This window comes from Microcaecilia unicolor, unplaced genomic scaffold (genome assembly GCF_901765095.1).
Source record: "Microcaecilia unicolor unplaced genomic scaffold, aMicUni1.1, whole genome shotgun sequence".
NCBI classification, from domain to species: domain Eukaryota; kingdom Metazoa; phylum Chordata; class Amphibia; order Gymnophiona; family Siphonopidae; genus Microcaecilia; species Microcaecilia unicolor.
The window spans coordinates 32446-53953 of record NW_021962936.1 but is presented as its reverse complement, the minus strand read 5'-3'; the positions used below and the strand labels follow the sequence as shown (position 1 = coordinate 53953).

Genomic DNA, 21508 nt, shown 5'->3' with positions numbered 1-21508 from the left:
TCTCCCCCGGGAGCTCTTTCTCTGGGCAGTGTAGGCGTTGCGGTAACCCTCGTAGCCCCATCCGATATTTCTCCAGCAAAAAGTTCAGTGGGGGAGCCTCCTCCGAGCGCCTGGACAACCAAGCCCACTCCGGACGTCTCCAAGTGTTCACTATCCAACACACCGTTGCTTCCGGGTTGCGGCGGGGTCATGCCTTGCGGAGGAGGGTTTAAGGTAGCTCCCTCCGTGCTGGTGTTCATGGCTATCTGCCTGGTTTCCCCTGGAGTATTCGTTGGGACACCCGACATCCGAACTCCGTATTGCTCCAAGGTAGGTTGGCGTGTGGGGGGGGTTCCCAATCGGTCCCGAGGAGGCTGGGGTACCGATTTTTCCCTTTTTCCCCATATCTTGGGGACGCACCAAACTACCAACCCAAACTTGAGGTTCAGGAGCACTCACGATGTGCGTCCGCTCTCCAGCACCATCTTGGATCCTCGCCCACACTACTCTTTAATTTGTCAATTTGGCTCATTACATATTCTAGGTTCCTCAGCATTATCACCATTGAAACCCATTTCTAGTACAGGTAGACCTCTTACATCTTCTTTGGTAGAGACCAAAGAGAAGAATTCATTCAGTCTCTCTGCTATGGCCTTGTCCTCCCCAAATACCCATTTCACTATTTGATGATCCAACAGTCCCATGGTTTCCCTCACAGGCTGTTATTACTAGGAGTTTTCACCTCTGTGGCATGTTTCTCTTCATATTCTCTTTTAGCCTTCTTTATCAATGTTTTGCATTTAACTAGCAAGTGCTTAGTTGCTTCTTGTTTTCCTCATTTGGATCCTTTTTCCATTTTTTGAAGGATGTTCTTTTGGCTTTAATAGCCTCTTTCACTTCTCCCTTTAATCATGCTATCATTTGTTCTTTAATACGTGGAATACATTTAGTCTGGGCTTCCAAGATGGTATTTTTAAACAACATTTATGACTGATTTAAAGTTCTAACCTTAGCTTTGGATCCCATTAGCTTTTTTAAAACAATTTTCCTCATTTTATCATAATTTTCAAAAACTAAATGCTGCTACAGTAGATTTCCTTAGGGACTTCACACGCCAGTTAAGTCAAATTCGATCATGTTATGATCGCTGTTCCCAGTGGACCCAACACTGTTGTATTAAGTCCTGCATTCCAATAAGGATTAGATCTAAAATAGCTCCCCCTCTTGTCGGTTCACGGACTTGTTGCTCCAAGAAGCAGTCATTTATTACATCTAGGAATTTTAACTCCCTAGCATTCCCTGATGTGACAATCATCCAATCAACAAAATCACAATAACAATGTTTGTTACTTATCAAAGTTAACCAACCCAGGATAACACTCACCCACACCACAAAATTAGTGGAGAATATAAGATCTTAGAATGCTGTACATATATACCCTTCTCATTCCAACTTCACAGTAGACAGTGCACCATCACAGGTCTCAAAAAGAATTCCACTAAAAATAGCAACCATTTAATTCATGCTTTACTATGCAAAAAGTTATCCAATGGTATGGCTTAAACCTGTGAAAAGGGAACAGCTCAGTCCAAATCTATGAGCTAAGAATACAATAAACGTGCACTTAGCCCAATTTCAGGGTATCTCTTGAAAATTTAATGCAAAAGCTCCCAGCTTAATAGAAATAACTCAATAGCTCTCTTGATAGGATTTCCTGTTTCGCCTCTGTGGCTACATCAGGAGAAATTCCACTGTTCATAGGCACAACATTTCTCAAAATATTGCTATTTTTAGTGGAGTTTTTTCAAGATCCATGATGGTATGCTATCCATCCTTAAGTTGGAATGAGAAGGGGATACATGTAAAGCATTGAGGTCTTTTTTTCTCCATTATTTTTGTGGTTTGGTGGGCATTATCACAAGAATAAGTAACAAGAACTGTTATTGTGATTTTCTTGGTTTAGAATTCTTGCTCCTGATTAGGTTGACAACTGAAAATCACCATTATACTGTTGCCAAATTTGCTAGCTTTCCTAATTTGTTAGCATTTTATTCATTTCTTTCTGGCCCAGCAGACGGGTAGTACAGCCCTACCAGTATACTCTCCCTTCACACATGGAAGGGAAAGAGTATTCCACATTGCTACCTGTTTCCTGCAGAATTTTACAATTTTGCTCGACTCAATTCCCTCTAACATATAGCGCAGCCCACCCCCTCCAATTTGATCCACATTATCATTGCGATATAATTTGTACCCTGGTGCGTCAACAAAACAAATTATGGAGAAAAGGGCACATCTGTATCCAACAATTCTGAAGGGCTCAAGTGTTGCATACCTGAAGCCCCCTGAACAGCCCCCGAAGCAGGCTGCTGAAAAGGAATCACAGCATGAGGAGCCGCCTAGGAGGAGGGAACTGCAGTAAGTGTGCACTGCTCCAAAATGGCCGCCATTCCCATACTCAGGAAGCCATGGTCCGAAACGGAGCCCAAGTCAGCTGAGGCCCCCCAAAATTGCCGATGACTCCATGGAAAGGAAGAGCAAACGCTGCAGTGACCCAACACCAATTAGCATGCCCCCCCATTTTGAACAAAGCTCAAGAGATTCAAAAGGCACCATTAGAAGATGCCAAGCAGCCCCAATCTCAGAAAGAAAATCCTATTCATCACACCTGAGAGTCAACCTGACGAAGGGACACTGAAAGGTTTCTCTGTACAGAGGCTGAACCAACTCTTTAAAAAGACATGTACCCCCCCTTTTGAAGGGAAAATTAGGTTCTTACCTTGGTAATTTTCTTTCCTTTAGTCACAGCAGATGAATCCATTAACTGATGGGTTATGCCCGCCTACCAGCAGGTGGAGATAGAGAACACTGAAAAACCATAGTGCTCTATGGACGGCTAGTTCCATCTGCCTTCAGTATTCGAAACTTCCAAAGCAGAGTGTATCCTCAAAGTAGAATAACATGAACTTTCCTCACAGCGAACGAATGCCCCAGAACAGGAGCAATAATCACACAAAGGAGGGACGATCTCAACATCCTGTAACAGAACAGAAATCCTGAAGACTGTTTTCCAACTTCTCCCAATGAGGGAACATGTCTGCAGGAAACAACTGAACAAATAGACAGGGAGGGATCATGGATTCATCTGCTGTGACTAAAGGAAAGAAAATTACCAAGGTAAGAACCTAATTTTCCCTTCCTTGTCATCAGCAGCAGATGAATCCATTAACTGATGGGATGTACAAAAGCACTCCCTAGGTAGGGCGGGAATCTTGTCACTCCCCGAGCAAGCACTTGCGCTCCAAACTGCGCGTCCCGCTTTGCTGCAACATACAGCCTGTAATGCCGGATGAAGGAGAGCTTAGAAGCCCAAGTAGCCGCACTACAGATTTCCTGAAGAGAGAGTGCTCCTGTTTTGGCCCACGAAGAGGAAATCGCTCTCGTGGAATGCGCTTTAAATGCGTCAGGAGTAGACCACCCTGACAGCAGGTACGCAGAAAAAATGGTTTCCTTGAGCCAACGGGCTATAGTGGCCTTAGACACTGGAGGCTCTCTTCGAGGACCTGACAACAAGACAAAAAGGTGATCAGAGGTCCTGAAGTCATTTGACATTTGCAGATACTGCAAGAGAGCCCTGCGAACATCCAGAAGATGTAACTGCCCAAAAGATTCCGGAAACTCCTCCCTAGTAAAGGAGGGCAGATAAATGGGCTGGTTTAGGTGAAACGCTGAAACCACCTTAGGCAGGAAGGAAGGTACAGTACGCATCGTAACTCCGGACTCTGAGAATTGCAGAAAGGGATCTCGACAGGACAGAGCCTGGAGCTCAGACACACGTCTCGCCGAAGTTATGGCCACCAAAAAGACTGTCTTTAGAGTCACATCCTTCTCTGAAGCTCGCCTCAGTGGCTCAAAGGGCAAACACTGGAGCACCTTCAACACCAGCCCCAGGCTCCAAGCTGGACACGGCAGCCGCACTGGCGGGCGAAGCCGGAGCGCCCCTCATAGAAATCGGGCAACGTCCAGATGAGCGGCCAGGGAAAGGCCAGAGACCTTCTCTCGAAAGCATGCCAATGCTGCCACTTGCACTAGCAGGGAATTTTAGGCCAAGCCTTTTTGTAAACCATCCTGCAAAAACTCCAGTATTGGCGAGACTGTAGCCCTCCTGGGTGTGATCGCCTTTGAAACACACCATACCTCAAACTGGCGCCAGATCGGAGCATAAGCAACAGAAGTGGACCGCTTGCGGGCCTGCAAGAGAGTGGAGATGACTTTGTTAGAATAGCCTCTCTCTCTCAATTGCGCCCTTTCAAGAGCCATACCGTAAGATCAAAGCGGCAGGGATCCTCCATGGTCACTGGGCGCTGCATCAACAGGTTAAGTACCAGCGGCAAAGGAAGAGGGGCCTCCACCAGCATCCGCATACCATGGCCGTCTGGCCCAACCCGGGGCAATGAGAATCACCACTCCTTGATGTAGCCGAATTCGCAGGAGGACTCGCCCTATCAAGGGCCAAGGAGGGAACACATACAGGAGGCCCGGAGGCCAGGGTTGAGCCAAGGCATCCAACCCCGCCGAGTGAGGACATCTCTGTCTGCTGAAAAAGCACGGGACTTTGGCATTTGCACTTGATGCCATTAGATCCGCTACGGGCGTTCCCCATTTGACACAGATCTGAAGAAACACTGTCTGCCAGTTCCCACTCCGCTGGGTCGATTTGATGCCTGCTTAGAAAATCGGCTTGCACGTTGCTCTGACCTGCTATGTGAGCTGCTGACAGAAGCTGCAGATGTAGCTCGGTCCAGTGGCACATCTGAGCGGCCTCCGCGGCCAGTGCTCTGCACTGAGTGCCACCCTGTCGATTTATGTAGGCCACATCTGTCGTATTGTCCGACAGAACTCTGACAGTCAGCCCCTCCAGAGTCTTGTGAAAGGCCAGAAGAGCCTGGAATATTGCTCTCAGTTCCAAGCGATTGATGAACCACTTGACAGGCCCTGGGCTTAGCTTCCCTTGCAATGTGCTCCCCAGCCGACCAGGCTGGCATCGGTTATCACCAGGCACCAAGAGGGAAGAGCCAGCGGCATTTCTCACCGCAGCATGCTGTTTGAGAGCCACCACTCCATACTGAGCCAGGCCGCAGGGAGCCACGTGAGTCTGCGTTGACAATCCTGGGACATTGGAGACCATCGTTGAAGCAGGGCAATCTGCAGAGGTCTCAAGTTTGCTCTCACCCATGGCACTACCTCCAAAGTGGCCGTCATCGACCCCAGCAGCTGGACAAAGTCCCAAGCTCGTGGGCGAGGCATCCGCAGGAGCAGACGGACCTGATTCTGAAGCTTGCACCGCCTTTGGTCGGGTAGAAAGACAAACCCCCAAATATTTGAGAGATTGAGAGGGGGTTAGGTGACTTTTGGGTATATTGACGACCCAGCCCAGAGATTGCAGTACTGAGACCACTCTGGCTGTGGCCAGATGACTTTCGTCTGCCGAATCCGCTCTGATGAGCCAGTCGTCAAGGTACGGGTGAACCCAGATACCCTGTCGCCTGAGAAAAGCAGCTACTACCACCACAACCTTGGAAAAGTTGCAGGGAGCTGTGGCAAGGCCAAAAGGCAAGGCCCGAAACTGGAAATGTTTTCCCAACAACGCAAACCGGAGAAACCGTTGATGCGGGGGCCAAATAGACGTGCAAGTAAGCTTCTTTTAGGTACATAAGTACATAAGTAACGCCATACTGGGAAAAGACCAAAGGCCCATCAAGCCCAGCATCCTGTCCCTGAGAGCAGCCAAGGGCACCTGGCAGCTTCCCAAACGTGCAAACATTCTATACATGTTATTCCCGAAATTGTGGATTTTCCCCATTTAGCAGCGGTCTATGGACTTGTCCTTTAGGAAACCGTCCAAACCCTTTTTAAACTCTGCCAAGCTAACCGCCTTCACTACGTTCTGAGGCAACGAATTCCAGAGTTTAATTATGCGTTGGGTGAAGAAAATTTTTCTCCTATTTGTTTTAAATGTACTACACTGTAGTTTCATCGCATGTCCCCTAGTCCTAGTATTTTTGGAAAGCGTGAACAGATGCTTTACAATTGCAAAGCTCCTTCTTGTTTCCTGTTGGAGCAGCCTAGCAGCTCGCCTTATGCAGCAGGTGAAACCTTCCTCTGATGAACCTAAATGCAGCAGTGGTTTGAAGCTCCCCTACGAGTTTCAGAGCAGAGGGGAATAAGCGCTAGAACAGACGATTATTCACCAAAATACCTAAAATCTAAATTAATTTGTATGTAGATAAAGGAGTTAGTTGCAGTGGTTGGCATGAGTAAGTCTAAAACTGTGGTAAAGGGGGGATGGGAATTGATATACTGCCTTTCTGTGGTTACAAAATGGTTTACATATTTTATACAGGTGGTTATTTTGTACCTGGGGCAATGGAGGGATTTGGGTGTCTTTTACTAAGCAGTGGTAATCCCAGTGCGGGCTTACCACTCGCTAAACCAGAAGTATCGCCAGGCTACCACAGCAGCCTGGTGGTACTTCCCACCTCCCAGTGCGCACCATTTCCGGCGCTACAAAAATATTTTAATTTTTGTAGTGCCGGTGTTTACCCGACGGTAATTGGGCAGTGCCACTTAGGAAAAAGGGGGCCTCCGTGTGTGTCCAAAACACATGCTGACACCAGTGCAGGCTTCCTTTTGCCACAGCTTAGTAAAAGGACTCCTAAGTAACTTGCCCATATAGTCACAAGGAGCTGCAGTGGGAATTGAACCCAGTTCCCCATAATCAAAATCTTGTACTAACCACTAAGCTACTCCTTCACTCCACTTGGTAGTTTGCAAGAGTCAGCCAGAGGTGTTCACGGTACCACTTTTACCAGCTAGACCCCATGTAATTGTTAGCATTAATCCAGAACTATTGATTTTGGTTTACTTTATTCTTATTTGATATTTTACCAGAGACATGAGAAATTCTCCTGGCTGTACCGCCGCAATGACGGAGCACAGGGTTTCCATGCGAAAATGTCGCACTCTTAGAGCCTCGTTGACTGAGTCGAGGATCGGTCGGAAAGACCCGTCTTTCCGAGGCACCACAAAGTAAATGGAGTAGCGACCGCAGCTGCGTTTGGTGGGAGGCTCAGGGATCACTGCTCCAAGGTGCAACAAGACTTGTAAGGTCTCCTCTACCGCCGCCCGTTTGACGGCAGTACCGCATCGGGACTCCACAAACACATATCTCACCGGGGCGCTGAATTCCAATCGGTAACCTTCTCTGATCAGGTCCAGGACTCACACTGATCGGAGGTAATCTTGGTCCATTCCTCGAGAAAGAGGGAAAGACGTCCTCCTACTGCAGGAATCGAGGAATGGACCAGCACCCAACTCCAGGCCTTGAACCGGCCGCTGCGGAACGCTTGTTCCTCTGCTGAAAATGGCACGTTGAGAAACCCCAGCAGAGCGCCTCGGGCGATATCTGCGAGCTTCAAAGAAGCGAGGTCTGGAAGAGGAGGGCCACAAAGAATCCTTGGAAGAAGGCCTCGGCCTATCCTCGGGTAAGCGCTAGGGTTTAGGGTCCCCCAGGTCTTTCACAATCTTCTCCAGCTCCTCTCCAAATAACAAGTGGCCCCGAAAGGGAAGCTTCACCAGCCTGTGCTTTGAAGCCATGTAAGCCGCCCAATGCCATAGCCATAGAAGGTGGCGGGCCGCAACTGCCACAGACATCTGCTTAGCCGAAGCTCTGACCAGATCATAGAGGGCGTCAGCCAAAAATGACAGGGCCGACTCCATCCGCGGTGCAACCTCAGCGAGGGACTCCGCACCATCAGCGGGCTGTTCCACTGCCCGTTGTAACCAAGAAAGGCAGGCCCGGGCAGCATAGGAATTGCATATAGAAGCCCTTAAGGCGAGGCCAGAGATTTCAAATGACCGTTTCAACGCGGATTCAAGCCACCGGTCCTGTATATCTTTCAGGGCAACCCTTCCCTCTAAGGGGAGGGTGGTCCTCTTAGTCACCGCCGTGACCAAGGCGAACACTTTAAGCATCTCCAAAGGGGCCAAGTGCTCCTCACTTAGAGGGTAAAGCTGACCCATAGCCCTGGCCACTTTCAAAGGCCCTTCGGTTTCAGACCATTGAGCTGAAATAAGCTCTTGGATGGAGTCATGCACAGGAAAGGCTCGAGCAGGCTTCTTAGTACTCGCCATCCTCGGATTACCAGAGGAGGCCTCGCCCTTGGCAGGATCATCAATCGAGAGGGCCTGCAAGGCGTCCGAAATGAGCGCTGGCAGCTCATCGCGGTGGAAAATCCTCACAGCATTGGGATCATCCAGATCCCATGGCAAACCGGCACTTTCCTCTGGCTCTTCAGACCAAGAGGCCCTGCCAGAACCCTCAGAATCCACACCGCTCGACCACGGGGGGGGTGGGGGGAGAGAGAAGTGCGCCACTCTCTGACAGGGAATTTACCAGTCTGTGTTTTGCGTCCTTCCAACGCTCGGGGGAATCAGCCAGCCCCGGGCCATCAACACCCGGGGGGAAACCAGGTAGCAGCGCAGTGTCAGACACGTGCGGCAGAGCTCTTTTCAGCATGAAAGCTTTATGCATTAAAAGCACAAACTCCGGGGAGAAACACTCACCCTGACCCTCCGTCTCCAAATCAGGAGAAACGGGAACGGGAGCTCCTCTGGTAGCCTTTAACCGAAGCGTCCCCCTGCACTCAGACTCCTCTGCAACAGCGAGGGTCGAGGCGTGCGGCGCTTACAAAATGGCGCCCGCTGCCAGCTCCATTTACCAGGAAGAATCATCGCTCGCCATGCTCGTACTAGCTCTAGCGTCTAAAGAGCACATCTTACAGAGCCCCGCTGCTGATCTACGTTTACCACAACGGGAGCAGCGTTTAACTGCTTCAGCAGCCATCGTCCGAAGGGACGGAATTATATAAGTAAAATGGCGGCTTCGCGGCAAAACTTACCCCAATCAGAACGGCGTCCACGGGACCTCCCCAGAGGAGCTGGGCACCACTCTCACCTCAAAAGACCTAGTCAAACGAGCTCCGGTCAAGCTGCATGTGGAAAATAGCCTCAGAATAGCCACGCAGAACCAATGCATATTCCTTTTTTTTTTTTTTTTTTTTTAATGCTGTGAGGAAAGTTGGAGGCAGGCAGCAACAGAGGTACTCCGGTAGGCAGGGGGACAGGTAAGGCAGGGAAAGGGCGAACCTATATGCCTTCAAAGTGGGCACCACAAGCCACAACACCCCTGCTTCAACTGGCAAAAGCACAGGAGCCACCCCTGGCAGAATTTTTCCAGGAGCTGATCAAGCTACATCCACACCTGCTGGGAGATAGAGCAATACTGAAGGCAGATGGAGCTAGCCGTCCATAGAGCACTATGGTTTTTCAGTGTTCTCTATCTCCACCTGCTGGTAGGTGGACATAACCCATCAGTTAATGGATTCATCTGCTGCTGATGACAAGGAAATTCTACAATTTTTTTTTTTAATACAGGAAGGAGACCCGTTCAGATGGGGGAGGGGGAAGAGGGGGAAATGCCCAGCACCACCAGGTGTTCCCTGCACTGCCTAAGACAACTAGCAATACCCATAAATACATACATAAGACGATAAGAGTAGCCATACTAGGTCACACCAATGGTCCATCTAGCCCAGTATTCTGTTTTCTGAACAGTGGCCAAGTCAGGTCAAAAGTACCTAGCAGAAACCTAAATTGTGGCAACACTCCATACTACAAATCCCAGGGCAAGCAGTTGCTTCCCATGTCTGTCTCAATAGCAGACTATGGACTTTCCCTCCAGGAAATTTGTCCAAACCTTTTTTAAACCCAGATACGCTAACCGCTGTTACCAACTGGCACCAGGGGAACTGGACCAGGTGTAGTGTCTAAGTCAATCCAGGAGAAGTGCTAAGGCACGCCCACCACCTGCTGGAGATAGAGGAATACTTAGCCGTTTCACTGTTCACTGCCTATTAGGGCACAACCTCATTTTGTGTTCTCTATCTCCACCTGCTGGCAGACAGGCATAACCTACAAGTCCTAGATTGATCTGTTAGCAACAATAAGGAGCATTTATTTGTCGTGTGTCAAGGGTGAGAGGGGGGGATAACTTTCTACAGGTTTGAGACCCATTCCTAGGACCTCTAACCAAACATTTACGTAGTGCGCTGCTAAACTCTTCCTGACTTGGATCTAATTAAACCACCTATCTTTCAAAGGTAGAAGGGATGGGTGCGATGGGGATTGGGGGTAAGGTGAGGATAGAGACTGGTTGATGGAGAAATGGGAAAATTTTATAATCGTTGCATTGTTTAAAGCGGCTATGGTCTTGATATGTTTTTACACTGTTAACCGAGGAATGTTCAGAATGTGGTTATCAAGCTTATTATGGAAGAAAAAAGTGTGACCAGATTGTTGAGGGAGCCCATGACTGTCAAACTGAGGCATGTCTTCATTTCAAACTGATTTTTTAATGTACAATTATAGAGATGTCCCACAGTATTTAGCAAAGGCTATTGTCCTATATGAATCACCAAGGGCACGTAGGTCCTTGCTGACAGGTCTTTTATACCCATGTTGAAGTGATTGTTGATTGACAGCAAGCATTTGACATCATGAGGCCCCAGTTCTGGAACAAATTTCCTCTGATATTGTGGATAGAGTTGAATATTCTTCAATTTTGGAAGCAGTTAAAGGTGTTTCTTTTAAAAAAAAAAAAAAGCATTGGGGAAGGGGTGGATTTCTAATTTATGTATTCACTATTCAACATTTTAAAATTTGTGTTTGGTTTTTGATTGTACTCTACTTTGGCACAGGTAACTTAGCTAAAGGCAGAATATCAACTTGAAAATTTTCGCTGATTTTCACAATATAAAAATTAAGCTTAACAAAAATGAAAGGTTCCAGTCAGCGTTACATAAATACGGACTATTACTGTGAGAGACTAAATGCATTTAAATGAAAGGTTTGCTTACAAAGACCAGAAAGTGACTCAGTTAAGAGATCAGGGTTCCATAATGTTCAAAGGACAGCAGGGCAGGACTAACAAACATTCATAGGATTGTACAGTTAAATCCTTTGTACACAATGATGCAGGGTGCAGTACAAGAAAAGATGCAGGAAACTAAAGCAAATATTGCACTGAAGTAGTTCACAATATAAAAGGGTAGTAGTTCATCAGGGGTTACATCTGTTGTACTTAACTTGGAACACTTAAAATGGTCATTCAATTACCTGGCGTGTCCAGTTCATGTAGGACATAGACATGCTCAAAATTCACAGAGTTCTTGTGCTTGTCCGTGCCAAAGAACACCACACCTAAGAGATCCCGCTCACTATTGATAATCTTACTGGTATACACACTCCTGATGCACTGGAAAACAGAGCACAATTATGAATCATTCTGTGACCCTATCAAATTACAGTTCTCATGGAAAAGCCAGTACAAATTTATTCTGTAGTTTTAAGTTGGTATCAGTTCTGAACCCAGCAGTTTTTTTTCCTGTTCCTTCAGGACTATCAGCAAAAATCAGACCTAAAGCTGGAAACTGGTATCATTCACAACTACCAGGGAATGTTTGTATCCCCTCCCAACTTGCTTTTAGTTCAGCTTTTACAGTGTCTACAAAGCAGGAGTCATACATCAGAGGGTCTTTCCAGGTCCTGCAATGACTCTAAATCTGGCCACTAAGTGTCACTTTTGTACAATGATTTTTCCTTTTATTTTTGAAATGTAGTAAAATATTATCAAATATTCTCATTTTAAATGTAAAAGACATGCTATGCTACAATATTTATGCTACAATATGTTAAAAGCTTCCCTCTGCCACAACTTTACTCTTTCTTCCTCTGCTTTTAAAAGAATAGGCAAAGGACAGCCCAAACAACAAAAGCCCATTATTCCTTTTACATTTTTAAGATTTCTGACATTTTTTCCAGCCCAGCCACAAGCTCTTTGCTCTTGCTAATGTGTCATTTACAAGCTGTGCTGCAGTATACAGAGGTGACAGCAGTATGTCATTCTGTGACAGCTTTCTTCCACAAATTAGAGAAATATCTAGGGCAGGGGTGGGCAACATCGGGCCATCAAGGGCCACAATCCAGCTGGGTTTTCAGGATTTCCCCAATGAATAAGCAGGAGATGTAATTACACACAGTGGAGGCACTGCATACAAATAGATCTCATACATATTCACTAAGCACAGTGGGCATTATAAGTGCGGACAATATGTGTATTGCTGCTTGAGTATTGAAACGGAGAGGGACAAGATTTCACACACTTGGAGAGTTTAAATTACGTTCATATACTAAATCTAAATGTAAACAAGTAATTTACGGAATCATATGTCCTTGTGGAAAAAACGTACATTGGTCAAACCATCAGACCAGTGAAGTGTAGAATAGCTCAGCATTTAAGCAATTTGCAGCGATGGGCGGTACCTCTGGTCATGCATTTGAATCAGTTTCACCACTGACCATCAGATTTGCGACTCATAGTGTAATGAGGGGGAAGGGGGATATTGCTTCAAATTTAATGCAAAAGGAGCAGAAATTTATATATATTTGGAATACTGTGGAACTGGTAGGACTCAAAGAAGCAGAATGGTCACAGTTATGACTTCAAAGACTAATAACACAAGTGTGTTTAGAAAAACTTAATTAGCAAGCAATGGGCATATTGCATATATCCGAAGAGTTAATATATCGGAACGTCATTTCCGGTGGCAGCCGAGATCAAGCAGGTAGTGTTTAAGAGCGACCTGTTGATTTAGTCCATTTTGAGGTGGTTTGAGTGTTTTAACAATGCACATAAGGTAAGAAATTGAATTAATGGCATTGTATGTACAAAATAAGAAGAAAATATTGAATCTGAGTGGTTCATATTTTTATTTTAGTGACTGATCCTGATGACACCCCAGTGGAAAAACATGGTACCATGTAGAGTCCGGACATCAACTGGGTTTTGAAACATGAACAGTTTGTGAGGTTTTGGACTTGGTATAAGGTGGCCTATAACTGTTCAGTACATGAAGAGAGAAATCATATTAAATTTGAAGGGAGCAACTACAAATTTGAAGTTTGGTAAGAAACCGGCACTGACAAAAAGGTTTAATGTTTGGAAACAACTTTTGGGAACACAGAAGAACTTGGAAACCGGGAACTCACTAGTATCCATTTATGACCCTGTAAGAAAGAAATTTTGTTCACAGGAGAATGGGGGTGGGGGTGGGGGGGTTGTGACCCTCAATTCTGTGTTTAGCTACACTGGCAAATTTTAATGAAACTAGGAAGTGATAAAATATATAGATGAAGCTTTTTAGCTTTTAAATATTTGTATTCAATAAAGTAGTATCATTTAATGATAACAATTTGTAGGTGATTTGATTGAGGTGTTACAGCAAATTTACCACTTTGGAATAGACTGTGAATTTAGTTATGTTTTGAACAAAAATACATATTCATTGGGGAAATCCTGAAAACCCGATTGGGTTGTGGCCTTCCACGATCAAGGTTGCCCACCCTGATCTAGGGTCGCCTGTCCTACCAGTCAATGAGCTTTGGAAAATTTGTAGCCAAGCCACTATGAAAAAAACGCAACTGCAGTCAGCCCAAAGAGAAATGGTAAATGAACTTCTCTTTCTGAGAAGTTCTGAGACAAAAGAATATTTCTGTGGTAAGTGATATTTTATTCTGTGCTTGGTAACGTAAAGATTAGGTTTAAAAGAGGAATTGTAGGATATTGATAAACACAGTTAGAATTAAAAAAAAAAAAAAAAGCAAATTTTATCAGCTAGTCTCCATACCCTTTTCCCAATAGTTTTAAAACTTGAATTTTCTGCACAGGATTAACAGGTACTCTCTAGAAGGCACCATAGGGCCTAGTTCAGTCCTCATTCCCACCTACCCCAAGCCCAACTCTTCATTTATAAGACAAAAAGAGGGGAGTTTTCATTAGAGTTTTAATTACATTTAATTAGTTTCTGAGAAGCAAACACTAAATAAATCACACCAGTCTTAAGGCTCTTTATATTCATCTGATATCCCTAGTACTTTAAGAAGTTAAGAACTCAATAATATTAAGATGCAGACAGTAGTCCAGCAGCGAGAGGGGGTCTATCCAGTCTTTTGCATCGAGTATCATAAGTATGATTATCTCCCAGTTGGTGAGATGTCATATGTGTGTACTCGATGCAAAGAGCTCCTAGCTCTCAGAGAACGAGTTCGTTCTCTTGAGGCTAGAGTAGCAGACCTGGAGGAGCTGAGGGAGACAGAGAGGTACATAGAAGCCTACAGGGACATTGTAGAGAAGTCCCACCTCCAATCTGGTAGCCTCTGTGCTGCCTTGGAGGAAGGAGGTCTTCTAAAAGGAAAACATCACCTTGGTGCAGCTGGAAGTAATCCTGTAGACAAGAGAAGCACACCAGGGGATGCAATATCCTCTTGCACAGAGGATGTCTCTCCAGGAGCTACTGCCCAGGAGGGAAGGGTTAGGACAGCTGTTGTAGCTGGCAATTCGATTATTAGGCATGTAGATAGCTGGGTGGCTGGTGAACGTAATCGCCTAAACACTTGCCTTCCTGGTGTGAAGGTAGCAGACCTCACACGTCATCTAGATAGGGTTTTAGATAGTGCTGGGGAGGAGTCAGCTGTCTTGGTACATGTGGGAATCAATGACATAGGAAATGTGGGAGAGAGGTTCTGGATGTCAAATTTAGGCTCTCAGGTAGAAAGCTCAAATACAGAACCTCTTGGGTAGCATTCTCCAAAGTGCTACCCGTTCCACGCGCAGGGCACAAAAGACAAGCAGAGCTCCGGAGTCTCAATTCAATGTGTGGATGAGGCGATGGTGCAGGGAGGAGGACTTTAGATCTGTAAGGAACTGGGCAACATTCTGGGGAAGAGGTAGCCTATTCCAGAAGGATGGGCTCCACCCTAATCAGGGTGGGACCAGGCTACTGGCATTGGCATTTAAAAAGGAGATAGAGAAGCTTTTAAACTAGAACCTGGGGGAAGGCCAACAGTTGTTCAAAAACACATGGTTCGGAACAAGATATCTTTCAAAGATATCGCCAAAACAGGAAAGATAACGAGGTTGTAAAAAAGACCATAGTAAATCAGGTGTCCTTAAATAAAAATCAGACAAAAGATTGCAAATTAACACAGTGAACTGCTGAGCAAGATGTAAATAGGAACAACAAACAGTTTGAAATGTCTATATGCGAATGCTAGAAGCCTAAGAAATAAGATGGAAGAGTTAGAATATATTGCACTAACTGAAAAATTGGATATAATAGGCATCTCTGAGACCTGGTGGAAGGAGGATAACCAGTGGGACACTGTCATACCAGGGTACAATTATATCATAGTGATAGAGTGGCATTGTATGTTAAGGAGGGCCTTGAATCAAATAGATAAAACACATCTTGGAATCCATATAGATTGAAAGTCCATGTGTAAAGGGGAATACAACAGTGATAGGAGTGTACTCCCATCCATCTGGCCAGGATGGACAGATGTAGAAATGTTATCAGAAATTAGGGAGGCTAACATACTGGAAAACACTATAATAATGGGTGATTTCAATTACCCACAAAAAATATACCTTTCTACCTTGTATACAATGTGTTTGCAAGCAACTATGGCATCCCCTGGGCGAAAAAATTTAACAATCATCCAAACAAAAGCAAAAACGTGGAGAAAAAAAAAAGACATCAGATATTACAGAAACACCTCTTTGTCAAAGGACAAGCCTTTTGTATAATGAGGGAACCATATCAGTCATATGTCTTCAAAAAAAACTCCACAAAACTCTTTTGCCACTGGCTTAACCATGTGCTCTACAAACACTTGTAAAGGAGACCTAAATAACACAATTTATAAGGCTTGGAGAGAGTACTTATCTTGGCTGAAGAATTATCCAACTTTGTATTATGAACCCAGCCTCGCGTACACTGTACTCCACACTTCTATAAAGTCCCGACAGGGTCACCCTGTTTCGCTACAATATAGCTGCTTCAGGGGAATATTTCCATATGTAAGAACAGTCCAAGCTCTTAGCGTCTCGCCGTCTCCACTTTGCTCTGGTTCAAAAAATGGCGGACAGCTTCTCCACTTTCATAATCTGCTTATATACTCAGCGTCTGATGTCACTCAAGAATCTTCCAATCACATAGCATACTCGTCAGAGGAAAGCTTTCCATTCAATCGCTACATTTAAAACCCTGGGCATGACAGTCTTTAACTCAAAAATCCATCGTTGTTCTCTTTGTCTTAAAAGACGTCTAATGTCACCTCTTCTTTTTGAAACTCTCATTTGTTCCAATACAACACATCTCAATTCTGAAAACTGATGATGATATTGTATACAGTGCGAGACCATAGGTTCATATATCTTACCAGCTTGGATACAGTGTCTGTGTTCTATTAACCGAGTTTTTAAAGTACGAGAAGTCTGACCCACATAACATAATGCACATGGGCACATTATGATGTATATTACGTTCACTGAAGTACAGTCCGTTATAGCATACAGCTTGTAAATCTTTTCCGAAGTTGGATGAATAAATTGGTTAGAATCTAACATAATATTACACACAGAACAATGACCACAAGCACTATGAAACCCCTCTTCACGTCTTCTGATCGTATCTCGATTCCAAACCTCTGCTGGACATAAGGTATCATTAAAATTGCTGTTACGTTGAAATGCAAAAATCACTCTTAAGTCCCGAAAACAAGGGTGAACTTGCAACATAGGTAAATGAAGTTTGATGATCTTAGACATTTTATCAATTACCCCCATACTGACTGGGTAAAAGTAACATCAGGGCATGAAAGGGAGGTAAACTTCCTTGACAAAAAAAAAGGATTGCTTTATGGAGCAACTGGTACAGGAGCCAACAAAAAAAGGAAAAATTTTAGACTTAGTCCTTGGTGGAGTGCATCATCTGGTGCAGGAGGTGATGGTGCTGGGGCTGCTTGATAACAGTGATCATATGATCAGATTTGATATCGGCTTTGGAGTAAGTACACATAGGAAATCCAATACGTTAGCATTTAACTTTCAAAACGGAGACTATGATAAAATGAGAAGAACGGTGAAAGAAAAAGAAAAAAAAAAAAACTTAGAGGGGCAACTGAGGTCAAAAACTTACATCAGGCGTGGAAGCTGTTCAAAAATACCATCTGACTACCCCAACTGATTCAAAATGCTACAGCAAGACTAATAGAAAGTTGTAAGTGACATGACCACATCAAACCATTTTTGAATAAACTTCACTGGCTACCAATACAGAACCAAATTTAAAACTGATCTTCAAGGCCCTTAAAGAAAATGATGACCCAAAGCATTTGAAGAACAGGACACCCCCCCCCCCCCTACACACCTTCAAGGTCACTAACGTCCTCCCAAGGAGATTCCCTAACCACACCCTCTCCAAAGGACATCACAAAATGTGATACCCACGAGTGAGCCTTCTCCGGAGTAGCCCCCACACTCTGGAATGCACTCCCTGAAAGGCTCCGCTTAAAACAAGACTACCTCTACTTCAGGAAGCAGGTGAAAGCTTGGTTGCTCAACCAGGCCTTTAATAGAAGAAGTAAATAACATTGGCTGCACATAATATAGCAGGACATCTTTATCCACTCCTACCCTAGCCAAGATAAGGTTCAAGCACCTTTCTGACCTCATTTGCAACTCTCTTTAACTAGTCCCTTATTTTCTTGCTCCTGACATAAGAGTAGCCATAGTGGGTCAGACCAATGGTCCATCAAGCCCAGTATCCTGTTGCCAACTGCCAGGTCAAAAGTACCTGGCAGAAACCCCAATAGTGGCAACAATCCATGCTACAAATCCCAGGGCAAGCAGTTGCTTCCCCATGTCTGTCTCAATATACCAGACTATAGACTTTTCCTCTAGAACTTGTCCAAACCTTTTTTAAACCCAGAAACGCTAACTGCTGTTACCATATCCTCCAGCAAAGAGTTCCAGAGCTTAACTATTTGTTGAGTGAAAAAATATTTCCTCCCATTTGTTTTAAAAGTATTTCCATGTAACCTTCTTGAGAGACCCTATCTTTGTACCTATGGAATGAGTAAAAAATTGATTTACTTCTACTCGTTTTACACCACTCAGGATTTTACACCTGAATCATATCTCCTCTCATCCGTCTCTTTTCCAAGCTGAAGAGCTCTAGCCTTTCCTCATACGGAAGGAGTTTCATCCCCTTTATTATTTTGGTCGTTCATCTTTGAACCTTTTCTAAATTCCACTATATCTTTTTTGAGATACGCTAACCAGAACTGAACACAATACTCAAGGTACGGTTGCACCATGGAGTGATACATAGGCATTATAGTATTTTCGGTCTTATTCACCATCCCTTTCCTAATAATTCCTAGCATCCTGTTTGCTTTTTTGGTCACTGCCAAACACTGAACAGAAGATTGCAGCATATTATCCAAAACGATACCTATCTATATGTTCCATCTTTGCATACACGCTAGGTTGTCTGTTAAAATGTTTGTGTTGGCATTGTAATGTAGCATACTATTGGGCTCATTTTCGAAAAAGAAGGACGCTCATCTTTCAACATAAATCCGAAGATGGGCGTCCTTCTCACAGGGTCGTCCAAATCGGTATAATCGAAAGCCAATTTTGGACGTCCCCAACTGTTTTCCGTCGCAGGGATGGCCAAAGTTCAAGGGGGCGTATCGAAGGTGGGACTTGGGCGTGCCTAACACTAGGACATCCTCGACCCATAATCGAAAGAAACAAGGACATCCCTGATGAACACTTTACCTGGTCGTGTGTTTCTTACGACCAATACACAAAAAGGTGCCCAAAATGACCAGATGACCACCGGAGAGAAATCGGGGATAACCTCCCCTTACTCCCCCAGTGGTCACTAACCCCCTCCCACCCTCAAAAAACATCTTTAAAAATATTGATTGCCAGCCTCTATGCCAGCCTCAGATGTCATACTCAGGTCCATCACAGCAGTATGCAGGTCCCTGGAGCAGTTTTAGTGGGTGCGGTGCACTTCAGGCAGGTGAACCCAGGCCCATCCCCCATCTGTTACGTTTGTGGCGGAAACAGCGAGCCCTCCAAAACCCACCACAAACCCACTGTACCCACATCTAGGTGCCCCCCTTCACCCGTAAGGGCTATGGTAGTGGTGTACAGTTTGGGTAGTGGGTTTTAGGGGGGCTCAGCAGACAAGGTAAGGGAGCTATGTTCCTGGGAGCAATTTATGAAGTCCACCACAGTGCCCCCTAGGGTGCCCAGTTGGTGTCCTGGCATGTCAGGGGGACCAGTGCACTACGAATGCTGGCTCCTCCCACGACCAAATGGCTTGGATTTGGTCGTTTCTGCGATGGACGTCCTTGGTTTCGATTATTGCCAAAAATCAGAAACGACCAAGTCTAGTGACAACCATCTCTAAGGACGACCAAATTTCAGGATTTGGGCGTCCCTGACCGTATAATCGAAACGAAAGATGGACATCCATCTTGTTTCAAAAATAGGGGTTTCCCCACCCCTGGATGGGGACATTTTGCGAGGATGTCCTCATCAAAACTTGGGACGTCCCTTTCGAAAATGCCCCTCCACGCCATACTTTATATTGTTGTTTGAATATTTTTACTGCTGTAATTACATAAGTACATAAGCACTGCCACGCTGGGAAAAGACCAAAGGTCCATCAAGCCCAGCACTCTGTCTCTGACAGTGGCCAATCCAGGCCCCAAGAACCTGGCAAAAACCCAAAATTTAATAATGATCAATGGACTTTTCCTTCAGGAATCTGTCCAGACCCCCTTTAAACTCAGCAAGGTTAGCTGCCGTCACTACCTTCTCCGCACCTTCTCCGATTCCTTTATATCTTTTTTGAGATGAGGCGACCAGAACTGAACACAATACTCCAGGTGCGGTTGCACCATGGAGCGATATAACGGCATTATAACATCCTCATGCTTGGTTTCCATACCTTTTCTAATAACGCTCAACATTCTGTTCGCCTTCTTAGTCGCCGCAGCACGTTGAGCTGAAGATTTCAACGTCCTATCCACGATGACTCCCAGATCCCTTTCTTGGTCCGTAACTCCTAAAGCGGAACCTTGCATGACATAGCTGTAATTAGGGTTCCTCCTTCCCACATGCATCACTTTGCACTTGTCAATGTTGAACTTCATCTGCCATCTGGACGCCCAATCCCCCAGTCTCATGAGGTCTTCTTGCAATCTTTCACACTCCTCCTGCGATGAGACGACCCTGAACTTTGTGTCATCTGCGAATTTAATTACCTCACTAGTTACTCCCATCTCTAGGTCATTTATAAGTATGTTAAAAAGCAGCGGTCCCAGAATAGACCCCTGAAGGACCCCACTAACTACCCTTCTCCATCGAGAATAATGACCATTCAACCTACTCTCTGCTTTCCTATCTTTTAACCAGCTTTTAATCCATAATAATACACTGCCTCCGATCCCATGACTCTCCAGTTTCCTTTGAAGTCTTTCATGAGGAACTTTGTCAAACGCCTTCTGAAAATCTAGATACACAATATCCACCGGCTCCCCTTTGTCCACGTTTGTTCACCCCCTCGAAAAAAATGCAGTAGATTTGTGAGGCAAGACTTCCCTTCACTAAATCCGTGATGAGTTTGTCTCAGTAGCCCATGTGCTCTGTAATTTTATTCTTAATTGCCTCCACCATTTTTCCTGGCACCGATGTCAGACTCACCGGTCTATAATATCCCGGATCTTCTCTGGAACCCATTTTAAAAATCGGCGTTACATTGGCCACCCTCCAATCTTCTGGTACCACACCTGATTTTAGGGATAAATTGCATATTACTATCAGTAGCTCCACAAGTTCGTTTTTCAGATCTATTAATACTCTGGGATGAATACCATCCGGTCCTGGTGATTTACTACTTTTCAGTTTGCAGAAATGCCCCATTACATCCTCCAAGTTTACCGAGAAATCATTTAGTCTTTCTGACTCGTCTGCTGCAAATACTTTTTCCAGCCCCGGTATCCCTCCCAAATCCTCCTCGGTGAAGACCGAAGCAAAGAATTCATTTATTTTATTTTTGTTACATTTGTACCCCGCGCTTTCCCACTCATGGCAGGCTCAATGCGGCGGGCAATGGAGGAATAAGTGACTTGCCCAGAGTCACAAGGAGCTGCCTGTGCTGGGAATCGAACTCAGTTCCTCAGTTCCCCAGGACCTAATTTCTCCGCTACGGCTTTGTCTTCCTTGATCGCCCCTTTAACACCACAGTCGCCCAGCGGTCCTACCGATTCTTTAGCCGGCTTCCTGCTTTTAATATACCTAAAAAAAAGTTTTGCTGTGTTTTTGCTTCTAACACTAACTTTTTTTCAAAGTCCTTCTTAGCCCTCCTTATCTCCTTTTTGCATTTGGCTTGACATTCCTTATGTTTTATCTTATTTTCTTCAGTCGGTTCCCTTCTCCATTTTCTGAAGGATTGTTTTTTGGCTCTAATAGCTTCCTTTACCTTACTG

General features: G+C 44.9%; 1 protein-coding gene across 1 annotated transcript in view; it reads right to left on the bottom strand.

Annotated features, from left to right (window-relative positions):
- The window catches only part of LOC115458681 (X-ray repair cross-complementing protein 5-like), a 106502-nt gene that overhangs the window by 74347 nt on the left and 10647 nt on the right, over nt 1–21508 (bottom strand). Inside the window, 1 exon segment of the mRNA XM_030188509.1 lies at nt 11216–11354. Within this exon segment, the coding sequence (XP_030044369.1) occupies nt 11216–11354 (139 nt within the window).